This window comes from Pipistrellus hanaki (genome assembly GCF_964339955.1).
Source record: "Pipistrellus hanaki genome assembly, chromosome: 2".
Lineage (NCBI taxonomy): Eukaryota > Metazoa > Chordata > Mammalia > Chiroptera > Vespertilionidae > Pipistrellus > Pipistrellus hanaki.
In genome coordinates this window covers 129,245,386-129,258,708 of record NC_140504.1, presented here as the reverse complement: position 1 = coordinate 129,258,708, position 13,323 = coordinate 129,245,386, and the positions used below count along the sequence as shown (strand labels likewise).

Here is a 13,323-nt window from a genome sequence, read left to right as displayed (position 1 = left end):
AAGTCCAGTGTTCACTGACAGAGAAATGGGTAAACACAATGTGGCATATATAGACAATGGAATATTACTCAGTCTTTAAAAGGAAGGAAATTCTGACAAGTGCTACAACATAGATGAACCTTGAGAAAGTTATGCTAAGTGAATAAGCCAGTCAGAAAAAGACAAATACTGTATCATTCCTCTCATATGAGGTTCCCAGAATAGGGGCTGGGGAAAGGGGAGATTGGGGAGCTATTTAATGGGTATAAAGTTTCAGTTTTTGCAGGATGAAAAAGTTATGGAGAGGGTGAATGTTCTTAACACTCCTAAACTGTACACTTAAAAATGCGGTGTTATGTATATTTTACCACAATTCAAAAATAAAAACACAAGCTTGAAAGATGCTAAGAACTGGATATAAATCCTGGCTTGCCTTTCAAACCTTCTAATTTTGTGACTCTGGGTAAGTTATTTATTGAGTTACTAATGCTCAGATTCCTTATTTGTGAAATAGATATAATAGTACCATCCTCATAGGGTTATGAGGATGACATGAGTGCATATGTGCAGATATTTAGCGTAGTACTGAGCCCATAATAAGAACCACATAAGTGGCATTGAGTCATAGCGGTAGGCATGGAAATGGCAGAGTCAGTATTGAGAGAGGAAAAATCCCTTTCTTTCTCTCAGAAGGTCACATGAGAAGGGAAATCCCCCTTTTGTTTGTCTCTCAGCCTTGAAAGCTCAGAAATGAAAATTCACCCACAGAAGAGACCACATTGATATGACATAGAAAACAAACTTTTTAACAACACTTAGAGCGGGCTGACCAACCGTTTTCTTCCTGCAAGCAGATTTGCATAGGAAAGCAAATAATAATTAGAAGGTTGCCTGGTAAGCATGAACTCAACAAAGGGAAGTAAATGCAAGGAAGCTCTAATGGCACCAGGCTAAGGTAAATGAATGCCATCATTTTCAAACTGAAATGGACTTCAGACTTTTTGAAGTCAATTGGCAAAAGTGTCCTCTGCTCTGGGCTGCAGGTGATGGCTGCCATTGTGAGCTTCCAGACCTTCTTTGCTTACACTGACTGACCGCTCCTACCTTCAAATGTGCTAAATGCTGCAGTCAATTCTTATAGGCCCAGGGGCTACTTAATTCTGTCTTTTCTTTGACCAAAAAGATGTTGGATCTCATACCGGGCAATATTATTCATCTCAAATACTAGAGCAATACAGACTTTCATATATTTTATTTAATAGCCTAGTAAAAATATTCATCGAGTTTCTATACTCTACCAGGCAGTAACCATCAAAATACATTTTTTACTGAAATAGCAAAATTATGTTCAATTTATCTCAGAAGGAAGTGACAAACATATGTGCATGTATTTTTTTTATATTGTTAAAACAAACCATTGAGAGAATAAACTGAAAACGAAAACAAATAAATAAAAAAATGCTTAAATAGATAAGGGAGGTAACCAGGTGGAGAGGGAACAGTAGGAATAGAAGGTAGACTCCTTAGAACATACCTTTGTAGATTTAAATTTGTAAAAAATTTTACATAATTATGAAACAAATTTAAATTCAAAAATTCTAAAAATTGGAAACAAAGCAAAACAAATTATCCTGTGTATTGCTTTATTGGTATAACCATAGGGAGAGGAACAACCTCAGATGACTTTAAAACCATTATTTGCCTATAAACCCTAAGAACAAAAACTTTGAAACCACCATGACAGTTTAAAGTATTTTTAACAATCACATACTGGTGATCGATCGTGTTGGTATGATTATATGAGACAGTTATAGGAGTACTAGAGGCCCAGTGCACAAAATTTGTGCACAGGGCGAATGGTGTGTCCTGCAGCCCAGTTTGCACCCTCTCCAATCTGGGACTCCTTGAGGGATATCCAACTGTCTGTTTATACCCGATGGAACCAGGCCTGAACGGGCAGTCAGACATCCCTCTCACAATCCAGGACTGCTGGCTCCCAATTGCTTTCTTGCCTGCCTGCCTGCCTGCCTGTTTGCCCCTAACCTCTTCTGCCTGCCAGCCTGATCATCCCTTAACCCCTCCCCTGCCAGCCTGATTGATGCCTAACTGCTCTGCTGCAGGCCCAATTGCCCCTACCTGCCCTCTCCTGCTGGCCTGATCACCCCTAATTGCCTTCCCTTGCCAGCCTGGTAGCCCCAACTACCCTCCCCTGCAGGCCTGGTCATCCCTAACTGCCCTCCCCTGCTGGACTGATTGCACACAATTGCCCCCCTCTGCTGGCCATCTTGTGGTGGCCATCTTGTGTCCACATGGGGGCAGCCATCTTATGTGGAGTAATGGTAAATTTGCATATTACTCTTTTATTAGACAGGATTACAAGATAAAGCAAGTGAGTGATTAAGTTACGTTATTGAGAACTGGGATTTTCAATGCGGAAGAAAGATGTTACAGATGTAAGACAGAAAATTCCTGAAGATGACATGGATAACAGCATGAATTGGGGTAAAAAGAGGAAATTATCAACTATCAGAGACTTCAGGACCTACATAAAAAAGCTGAGGAACCAATCTGATGAGCCTCCACTGTCTAAAAATGCACCCATTTGAGCACCAATTACCAGTATAATTACGACAATGGATAAAAAACACATCAAATATACAGAAACCTATATATTCATAGTGACTCTTAAAAAACCCTCACTGGTTAGTTTTGGAAGATGCTAGACAATCAACTCAACTTTTGAAAACTGGTAAATAGAGAGAAGGATCAAGCCCTTTCCTCATCACGCCTGTAGAAACTATACTTCACGGTGAACAAAAATTATGAGAAAGTTAGTCTTCATAGCAGTACGTTTGTTTAGCTAATACACGAGGAAGGAATGATGGAATCAAAATGCCACTATTTGCAACCCCTCTTGCCTAATGAATATCAGCCAACCACTAACACCATAAAGGCAGACAACCAGACATTGTCATACGCCACAAAATGGAAATGCACAGCATCATATGGAATAATCTTGTAAAAAACTCCAATCTGAATCTGATTAAGCCTCAAATATAACTACTGATTTATAAAACAAACAGGCAATGCAGAACCCCATTAAACTGTATGAGAGGATGCAATTAGCAAATTCCACACTGTGGGAAATGCCATAGTACAAACAACCTGGTTTCTTCCACAAATAAACTGCAGTGCAAAAAGGGAAACGAGAGAGCAGACAGATTAAAAATGACTTCGAAGACACACCAAGTAATTGCAATGAATGGGACTTATTTGCATCCTGATTCAAATAACCTGTCTTAAAAATCTGAAAAATTTGAATATTGCTGGATAAAGAATTAATGTTAATTATCTTTAGATGTAATAATACATTGTAGCTATGTTTTTATTAAAGGAAACTTCATTTCGTAGAGATATTTTCTGATATATTTAGATGAAATGGAGTGATAAATGAGATTTCCTGGAAAATAGCCGGGAGGACGGGCTGAATAAGAGCACAAGTGACATAAGATCATCTGTGAGTTGACAATTATTAAAAGTGGGTGATGGGTGTGTGAGGTCCTTGTATTATTCTCTCTACTTTTAAAAAAAATATATATTTTATTGATTTTTTTTTACAGAGGAAGGGAGAGGGAAAGAGAGCTAGAAACATAAACATCGACCAGCTGCCTCCTGCACATCCCCCACCGGGGATGTGCCCACAACCAAGGTACATGCCCTTGACCGGAATCGAACCTGAGACCTTTCAGTCCACAGGCTGACTCTCTATTCACTGAGCCAAACCGGTTTCGGCTATTCTCTCTACTTTTGTATATGCCTGAAAATTTCAAGAATAGAAAATTCCCATAATAGAGATAAAACAATTCATTGATCCCAATCTTTGATAATGGTCCTGGATTTGGTATAGTTATGTTAGACCCTGATTACACATAGGTTTTCTTTAGATGAAATGAATGACTGGACAGCATATTAATTTTCTAAGGGAACCACATTCAACAGGCTATGTTATCACAAATTAGGGTCCACAAGAGAGCATGGTAAAGATATCAATGCTCTTAATATCTACAAACTGTGTTTTTCTCAAGGTTCCTATTCTTCTGGCACCTTTCACTAAACAATTCCCGCCCCACTCCCCTGACACCCACCAACACCCACCCACATTCACATACGACTTTTGCCTATCTCCACCACCATCCTATCTAATAAAAGAGTAAAATGCAAATTGACCATCACTCCAACACACAAGATGGCTGCCCTCATGTGGCCAAAGATCCTGCCCCCATGTGGACACAAGATGGCCACTACAAGATGGCCAGCAGGGAAGGGAAGTTGGGAGGGACCAGGCCTGCAAGGGAGAGCAGTTGTGGATGATCAAGCCTGCAGGAGAGGGAAGTTGGGGGCAATCGGGCCTGTAGGGAAGGGCAGCTAGGGGTGACCAGGCATTCAGGGGAGGGCAGTTAGGGGCAATCAAGCTGGCAGGGGAGTGGTTAGGGGATGATCAGGCTGGCAGGCATAAGCAGGCAATTAGGAAGGAAGGCAGTCAAGCAGTTGGGAGCCAGCAGTCCTGCATTGTGAGAGGGATAGCATCGGGCCTAAACGGGCAGTGGGACATCCCTCAAGGGGTCCCAGATTGGAGAGGGTGCAGGTCCCAGATTGGAGAGGGCCACACCACCCGTGTACGAATTTTGTGCATCAGGCTTCTAGTCTGCATATACAAAGAGCCAGTGTCCATAACATCCAAAACAACCAAAGACTCAACCAAACACCGGGCTGTGAGCACAGCATGCTGAGCAAGCTGAACTGTTGACTTCTTGGAGAGAGAGAGAGGAGGGGACTTGCCTGAGTCTGCTTCATGGTACCCTGTATCCCTCCTGTACCCACCACTGTGACTACAAATTGGGGAGGGCCACCTCCAGGCCCAGCCCTAGGTCCCTTGCCCCCACCCCAGGCCCAAGAGCGGCACCAGGCAGGGGAGCCCAGGGGTCTAGGAATGCAGTGGGAGGGGCCAGCGCAGCTTGGCGGGGCTATGTTTACACTGCCAAGTTCCCCGCTTCCACCCTGGCCCCTACATTCCTCCTCTCTCCCCTCGGAGGCCCAGCTCCTGCCTATGTGCTTGCCTTGGCAGGCCTGATTGCACCGGGCAGTGAGCTGTGGTGATCTGGACAGCCACTTCCTGGGATGGGATGGCTGGGCCGTGGTGATTCATGAGGGTGATAAGGCCTGCAGGGCATATGCAGCCCTCAGGCAGTGGGGGTGGCTGGCCAAATCGAGTCTGGCTTCGGTGGGGCCAGCGAGACCCTGAGTCCACCCCAGCCCCCACAGGTTACCGGCTGGATGGTGGCTCAGTGGTGAGCGGTGTCTTCATGCATGGTGCCCGGGGCAGCCGTGAGCTGCTGTAATCCCGCCCCACACTTCAGGAAGAGGGAGGAGGCTTGTGGCCACTGGTGGCCTAGGCTGCACCGCCTGTACTGCTGCCTGCCAGGCTGGCAGGGTCCAGAGTGGGTGAGTTGCTCCCACCACTCCCCCATCCTCTCCCATTGGTGGAACCCGGAGAAGCACTCTGGGTGCAGGGAGGGGACCTCAGCAGGCCCAGTGGGGAGCTTAGGAAGTCTGGCTGAGCAGGCACTGGTTCATACCAACACTCTGCCATCTTCCTCCAACTCTCCAAGTTAGCCCCCTTACCCCACCTGCCCTGGGAACGGGCTCTGGGTGACCTCCCCGATCACAGACTGTGGATCTGGAGACCTCGAGGAAGAGTGCCCTGCAGGGCCTGGTTGGGGCCCGGTGCAGAAATACCAGGGCAGAGCTACTTCTGTGTCTCAGTGAAGTCTGCACCAGACCCAAGGAGGAAATGGAGAGGGGAAAGGCTGGGAGGTGTGAATTCCCAGCACTTTCCCCACTTGAAAACAGCCCTGCTTGGAACATAAGGTGGCTATATGTTCAGCTGAGCAGTGAGGGGGCTGAACCCCACTGTTGCTGGGTTCCTGTTGGTCCAAGGCCTAAGTGTCCATCACAACAAGGAAAAAATGGAGGGAGGTGCGCAGAGGAAGAAAGGACAATTGAAGGAAAGAGTGTCTAGACTTTTCCCACCCTTTTCTCTCTTTCCACTGCCTACAAAAGCCCCAAACCTGTTCACAGGTCTGTCTCCACCTTTTAGTCCCCTGTTCGCCAACCACAGAGGAAAGAAATAAGGAAGGAGTCAGTGCTGCCTTCAGAAAGTATCTATGGGTCGGCAACTAAGTAATTGCGGGTTTCACAAATATGGCTTCAGTTGAATTTTTAGGTTTGCAGACGTAGTACAAATGTAAAACACATTTTGTTATTTGATAGTTGGCTATTCAGCTGTTAGTCAGTAAAAAACGTTTTTTGATCTGTTTTGTAGTTTTTGTTTGGCGTTCGTTGAAAATGGAAAATCAAAAGGAACATTTTCGTCATATTTTGCTTTTTTATTTCCGCAAAGGGAAAAACGCATCGCAAGCTCATAAAAAGTTATGTGCTGTTTATGGTGACGAAGCCTTAAAAGAATGGCAGTGTCAAAATTGGTTTGCCAAATTTCGTTCTGGTGATTTTTCACTCAAAGATGAAAAACGCTCTGGTCGTCCAGTTGAAGTTGATGACGCCCTAATCAAAGCAATAATCAATTCGGACTGTCACAGTACAACACGTGAGATTGCAGAGAAGCTTCATGTATCACATACATGCATTGAAAATCACTTAAAACAACTTGGCTATGTTCAAAAACTCGATACATGGGTTCCTCACGAACTGAAAGAATCACAGTTAACGCAACGCATTAGCAGCTGCGATTTGCTAAAGAAACGTAATGAAAATGATCCATTTTTAAAACGACTGATAACTGGCGATGAAAAATGGGTTGTTTACAACAATATCAAGGGGAAAAGATCGTGGAGCAGGCCAGGTGAACCAACTCAAACAACATCAAAAGCTGATATTCATCAAAAGAAGGTTTTGTTATCAGTTTGGTGGGATTACAAAGGAATTGTCTACTTTGAACTCTTACCACCCAACCGAACGATCAATTCTGATGTCTACATTGAACAACTAACGAAATTAAACAATGCAGTTGAAGAAAAGCGGCCCGAATTGACAAATCGAAAAGGTGTTGTATTCCATCATGACAATGCAAGGCCACACACATCTTTGGTCACTCGGCAAAAATTAATGGAGCTTGGTTGGGATGTTTTGCCACATCCACCATATAGTCCTGACCTTGCACCATCTGATTACTTTTTGTTTCGATCTTTACAAAACTCCTTGAATGGTAAAAATTTCAATAATGATGATGATGTCAAATCGTACCTGATTCAGTTTTTTGCTAATAAAAACCAGAAGTTTTTTGAACGTGGGATTATGATGCTGCCTGACAGATGGCAAAAGGTCATTGATCAAAATGGGCAATACATTACAGAATAAAGTTATTTAGTTCCATGAAAAAATTGTTTTTCTTTAAAAAATCCGCAATTACTTAGTTGCCGACCCAATATATACCTGATAGGCCGGTTGCTTCCCGCAGAGGGAGGTGAGACTGCAGGGAGCAGGCCTAAGCTGTCAGTAGGACATCCCGTGAGGGCTCCCAGACTGTGAGAGGGGGCAGGCCGGGCAGAGGGACCCCTCAAGTCCCCCACCAGTGCACAGATTCTTGTGTACCAGCCCACAAGTTTTTATAATAACCTTCTTAAGAATTACTGCTTCCCATTCCCTTCTTTCTGCTAAGTCTCCTGAGAGTTTCCAGACAAAAGTTTTTGACCTATCCTTTCTTTGATTTTTATACATATTTTAAATATTTTATTGAGTTTTAGAGAGAGAGGAAGGGAGAAAGAGAGAGAAACACTGATCATCTGCCTCCTGCACACCCCTACCCAGAAATGAACCAGCAACCTGGGCATGTGCCCTGACCTGGAATCAAACCAGCAACTTTTCGGTGCACAACGCAACACCTAACCAACTGAGCCACACCCACCAGAGCTCTCTGATTTATATGTATCCCTTTGAACTCTATGAGTCTTCCATTGGATAACTTTTATATAACCTTTTTCTAAAATGAATTATCCTTCAATGATACTTATTCAGAAATGTTCCCTATCAGGTTGAAGGTGGCATTTTGGCTCCCATCTTCCCTAATATTATTCAGACTAATTTCATCTATTTTTCCTATTGTCTTCTTTTTCTAGTCCTCCATTCCTCTACCCAAACTGAAAAGAAGAACAGTAATCATCATAAAAAGATGTCACTATGTATCTTTTCCACTAGAATATCATTTCTTAGAAGGCAGCAACCTTTTGACTTTATTATGGCTTTCTTTTTCCATCATGTTCTGGGTAGGGGTATGCAGGAGGCAGCTGATCCCAAGGCCATGCTCCATCCACACATTATTTGAAAATACAAGGTCTATTTTCATTAATGTTTATAGAATTTACAGTCCTAACACAAGGTAGGCATTCAATCCATTTTTATCAAATGCAATATTTCAATCACAGAATCTCAGAGACAACTGAGATTCAGGGAACTTGTGAGGTGCACAAAAGGTCACAAAAACCTGTTACTGCAAATGCGAGGATTCTATAGTCCGGAGCGCGTGACCCGCCCGGGCTGTGCTTCTCTCCCATCTGCTGTCCTCACCATCTGATCAAAAACATCACAGGGCCTACAGTCAGACTAAAGAAGCCCAAAGTAGCAGGGACTAAATACTTAAAGATTAATCGGAACATTCCCAATTAAGAAAATGCATTTACTAGGGAAAATAATTTATAGCACAACATTTTGCTTTAGGTGCTTTGGCCTCTCCAGAATTCTTTTTATATATATATATATATATATATATATATATATATATATATATATATATATATATATAAATACAAATCAATACAAATATATATATATATATATATATATATATATATATATATATATATTTGTATTGATTTCAGAGAGGAAAGAAGAGGGAGAGAGAGTCAGAAACATCAATGATGAGAGAGAATCATTGATCGGCTGCCTCCTGCACACCCTCTACTGGGGATTGAGCCCACAACCCTGGCATGCGCCCTTGACTGGAATCGAACCCGGGATCCTTCAGTCCATAGGCTGATGTTCTATCTACTGAGCCAAACCAGCTAGGGCTCCAGAATTCTTTATGGTGTGTGTAGGGAAGGTTATCATACCAGAAAACTTAGGAAAGCCCAGAAAATTCAGAAAGACAGAAATTCAGTTGGGATTGGTTTTCAAGCACTGAGTAGATGATCCTCACAGAGAAATTCACTCTCTCTCCTGCCTCTGCACACCATGTCCAGGGTAAAATGATGAACAAAACTGAAAATGTCAGAACCAGGCCATCTGCAGAGTCTGTTCTTTCCAGATGGGACTACGTGTGAAAGGAACAATGGCAACTTAGTACCTGCTAACCATGTTCCAGGAATAGAATTTGGTAGCTTATACACACGAATGAGTGTATTCCTTTCAACAACCCCAGGAGAGAGACATCATCATTCCCACTTCACAGACTAAACTAACGCTCAGGAGCCATGTGCCTCGGGTCAACTGGCAAGTCTAGATGCAAACCCAGGTCCAGCTGAGCCCAAGGCCATGCTCCATGCACACGGTTAAGCTGGTTCTTTGCATTCAAGAGTGCCAGCACCTTTATCAAGTTCAAAGAGCCCAAAATGTCTGAGACATAATTATAACCCCTACCATCTACTTCTTAAGCCTACAAAAATGGAATCTGTTCTCTTCTTGCTTAATTTACTTTAATTCCTATTATCAGCCAAAACATTTTAACATCAGGACAAAGTCTTTGTAGAAGGCTTTTCGACCCTGAGTTTGGCATATTTTTAAAGCCTTTAAAGCTGACAAATAATGAAGCATAAAGCTATGTTCCTTAATTTATATGAAGCCACGCATGGTGATAACGGACTTGCCTGATGTTTCCCTTTAACGTTAACACCCAATTCAATATTCCTGACCCTGGGCCTCATGCACACTGTGAGACCATTCCTAGGACTCTCCTGGACCATCACAGCTCAGAGAGGGACCGGTGGCACAGGCCGGAGGGGGCAGAGGAGAACAGAAAAGGCTGTCCGTGGAGTTTAAGTAGGGCTACTGTTCTAGAGAGGAACATAATGGTAAAGAAATGAATAAGAAGGCACTACTTTTTCTGATTTCTGTATCATTAAAGATGATGTTTTGAAACTCCATCCTTGCCAAAACCGGTTTGCTCAGTGGAAAGAGCGTCAGCCTGTGGACTGAAAGGTCCCAGGTTCAATTCCCATCAATGTACATTGATGGGAATTGAACCTGGGACCTTTTAGTACATTGATGGGAATTGAACCTGGGACCTTTCAGTACATTGGTTGCAGGCACATCCCCAGTAGGGGGTGTGCAAGAGGCAACTGATCAATGATTCTCTCTCATCGATGGTTCTCTCTATCCCTCTTTCTTCCTCTCTGTAAAAAATCAATAAATATATTAAATAAATAAATAAATAAATAAAACTCCATCCTTTTTAATAGGCATATGTGAAGGAATTAAATCAGGCAGAGTGTTTGGAATAATAATTTGCCGGCTACTACCATTTGTTGTGATCTTTTTTTATTGTAGCCATTTAAAATTGAGCTTGTAAAACACACTGTGGAGAACAACAAAAGATAAGCCGATTTCCTTTAAGCATTTCTGATGTAAAAGCCACCTTTCTAGCAATATCATTTAAATGCTGGGTTTCACTGTTCCCTCTTAGCCATCCACCCCAACCAAGTATGATTTTTTTTTAAATAACAGTAAACATTAGTGGTTATGCTTATCAAGTTTTCCAGTTCACTCCTGGTCGAGCAGGATGACACACTTGGCAGGGTCCAGACAAAGGCGAGCCTGCGTCATTCCGTTATCAGTCACATGCGATGCACACAGTCCTCACATGTACTTGTCAAACTCATGAGGGGTCACTCAGGTTTGGACACCAGAGTGTGTCACATTCTAAGTGAGAGCATAGATAATGGTACCCTCTTTGTCCCTACTCTCAAAGTCCAATTAACATGCCTTGCAGTATATTTTGAGGGAAAAGATAATACATATATTAAAACAATTTTGGAATTATATGGCCAGATAAATACCACTTATCTTTTTTCCGTACATGAAGTCATTGCTATATACTTTTCTTGAGTGCTTAACAATTGTGCTAGAGAAAGGACATCAAATGATGCTTAGAAATGTGATACACATTTTCATTTCACACTCCATCAGCTTTTACAACTGTAGCTCAATGAAATGTAAGAGAGAGCTTGGCAAACAGCCATATTTACCAAGGTATAAAATAGTGGTCAGGTTACTGTTCTATTGAAATTTAAAAAAGTTTCGTATTCAGTCCACATGACTAAAACAGATATTCAGCTAACACCATGGAGCAGTGATTTTCAACCTATGTGCCATCTCAGGCACTCTGGTGTATGCAAGAATTTTTAAAACACGCAATACCTGACTATTCAGTCAGGGCACTGACCTCTTTTCCCTTAGATTGTCAAATAAAAAAATGACAACAGCCTGCCCAGCCAGCATGGCTCAGTGGTCGAGCAATGATCTATGAACCAGGAGGTCACGGTTCAATTCCTGGTTGGGGCACATGTGCGGGTTTCAGGCAGCCAATCAATGATTCTCTGTCATCACTGATGTTTCAATCTCTCTCTTCCTTTCTGAACTCAATAAAAATATATTTAAAAAATTATACCCCCTTTTTTGCGAGATTGACATAAAATAGGTTTTTGTGTGCCGCAGGATTTTAGTGATTAGTGTATGTGTGCCATGAGATGAAAAAGGTTGCAAATCGCTGCCGGAGAGAAAGTCACCATAAGCACATATACTGACATGGTTTAGTGCCTGTTTAACTATAGGTTTTACTATATTATAAACAGCTTCATAAAGCAAGAAACGATGTCTTCCCTCACCCGATTCCATTCAGGATTTACTGACACAGACACACACCAGATCTGACCATCTTTGGTGTTACATCTTTCACTTGAAAATAATGGCGTTTGCCTTCTGCACCTAGACCAGAAGCAGAAACAGCTGATTCCCTTAATAGGCAGAGAAGAAGAAGGAAAAAAAAGCTAAAGGCACCAGCAGAACTGCATCTTTCTAATTCAGATTTCAAGGACTGCAGCCTCCTGCAGACACAGAGAGGGGCTGTGAAATACAGAGCCGCGGAGCCACCGTCCGAACACTGTGCCTCCCCAGCTGCTTCTTACTGGCAGGGTGGAGGGGAGCACCTTTTACTCACCTCGGTCAAGCCTGAGACTTCTCCTTTGGCTAATGGTTTGCTGATGGATGGCGTGTATACTTTGGCGTCTGCTACTGGCTGTCCTTTCATAAAGTGCTTTCCTGATTCATAAATGTCCACTTCGACCATTTTCCCCATGAATGTGGGGTTCTTTGGCACTAAAACCTTTAAAAAATGTTCAGAAGGCTCAATTTTAAAATAAACTTTTAATTTTAGAACAGTTTTAAATTTATAGAATTACTGCAAAGGGAGCAGAGTTCCTGCACAGCCCATACTCAGTTTCCCCAGGAAAACAGTACACCAGTCTGCCGGGCTGTCACAATGAATGAGCCATTATTGGTGTCTGACTATTAAGTAAAGTCCCACTTTATTCCGAATTCCTCAGCTGTCAGCTAATGTCCTTTCTATTCTGAGATCCACCCCAAGTGGGCTCTATCTTCCAGCTGCTCCAGGACCTGGGTGGGGACCTGAGGGGAGGGCAGGCGCTCCTGCCGCACACAGCCTCCTGCACTGCGGGACGCCTGCTGTCCTCAGGCATGTGGGAGGCAGACCTGGGAAACCCCAGCAGGCCGCCAGTCACTTCTGGACAGGCCTTTGATATTCTGCTCTTGGCTGTCCCATGCAATGAAGGAAACCAAGACAACACTGATGAAAGCCTCCTACTTTTAATACCTTCCAACTTAGCTATCAGAGTTCTGGTTTGAGCAGACACTTCAAATGAAGGCCTGCATGTTTGTGTGCATGTATGTGTGTGTGCGTGTGTGTACGAGTGTGTGTTTTTGGGGAAGAGAAAGAACACTTAAAAGCAACCTCTTCAATATCCCAAACATGGGTAACATGGAGATAAAAAGCTCCTTTAACTGGTTGCCATTCAGTTCTTTTGCTCTGTAATAAAACGCATGTATTGTGAGCGCTAACTGCACATAGAATCAGCTACTTTGGAAGGGTTCATAGGAAATTGTCCTATGGTGTCTTTCCACTAGAGATTTCGGGTAAAAGCACTTGTTTACCTCAAGCAAATCTCTCCCCTGCTTTGGGACTTACAGGTAATCTTTATGCAT

General features: G+C 42.9%; 1 protein-coding gene across 2 annotated transcripts in view; it reads right to left on the bottom strand.

Annotated features, from left to right (window-relative positions):
• Window positions 1-13,323, bottom strand: part of CDKAL1 (CDKAL1 threonylcarbamoyladenosine tRNA methylthiotransferase) — a gene marked incomplete at its 5' end in the record, with an annotated part of 619,533 nt that overhangs the window by 17,770 nt on the left and 588,440 nt on the right. For both annotated transcript variants that reach the window (XM_084872776.1, XM_084872775.1), the window contains one exon: window positions 12,263-12,427. In XM_084872776.1, the coding sequence (XP_084728902.1) occupies window positions 12,263-12,427 (165 nt within the window). The remainder of the gene's footprint in view (window positions 1-12,262; window positions 12,428-13,323) is intronic.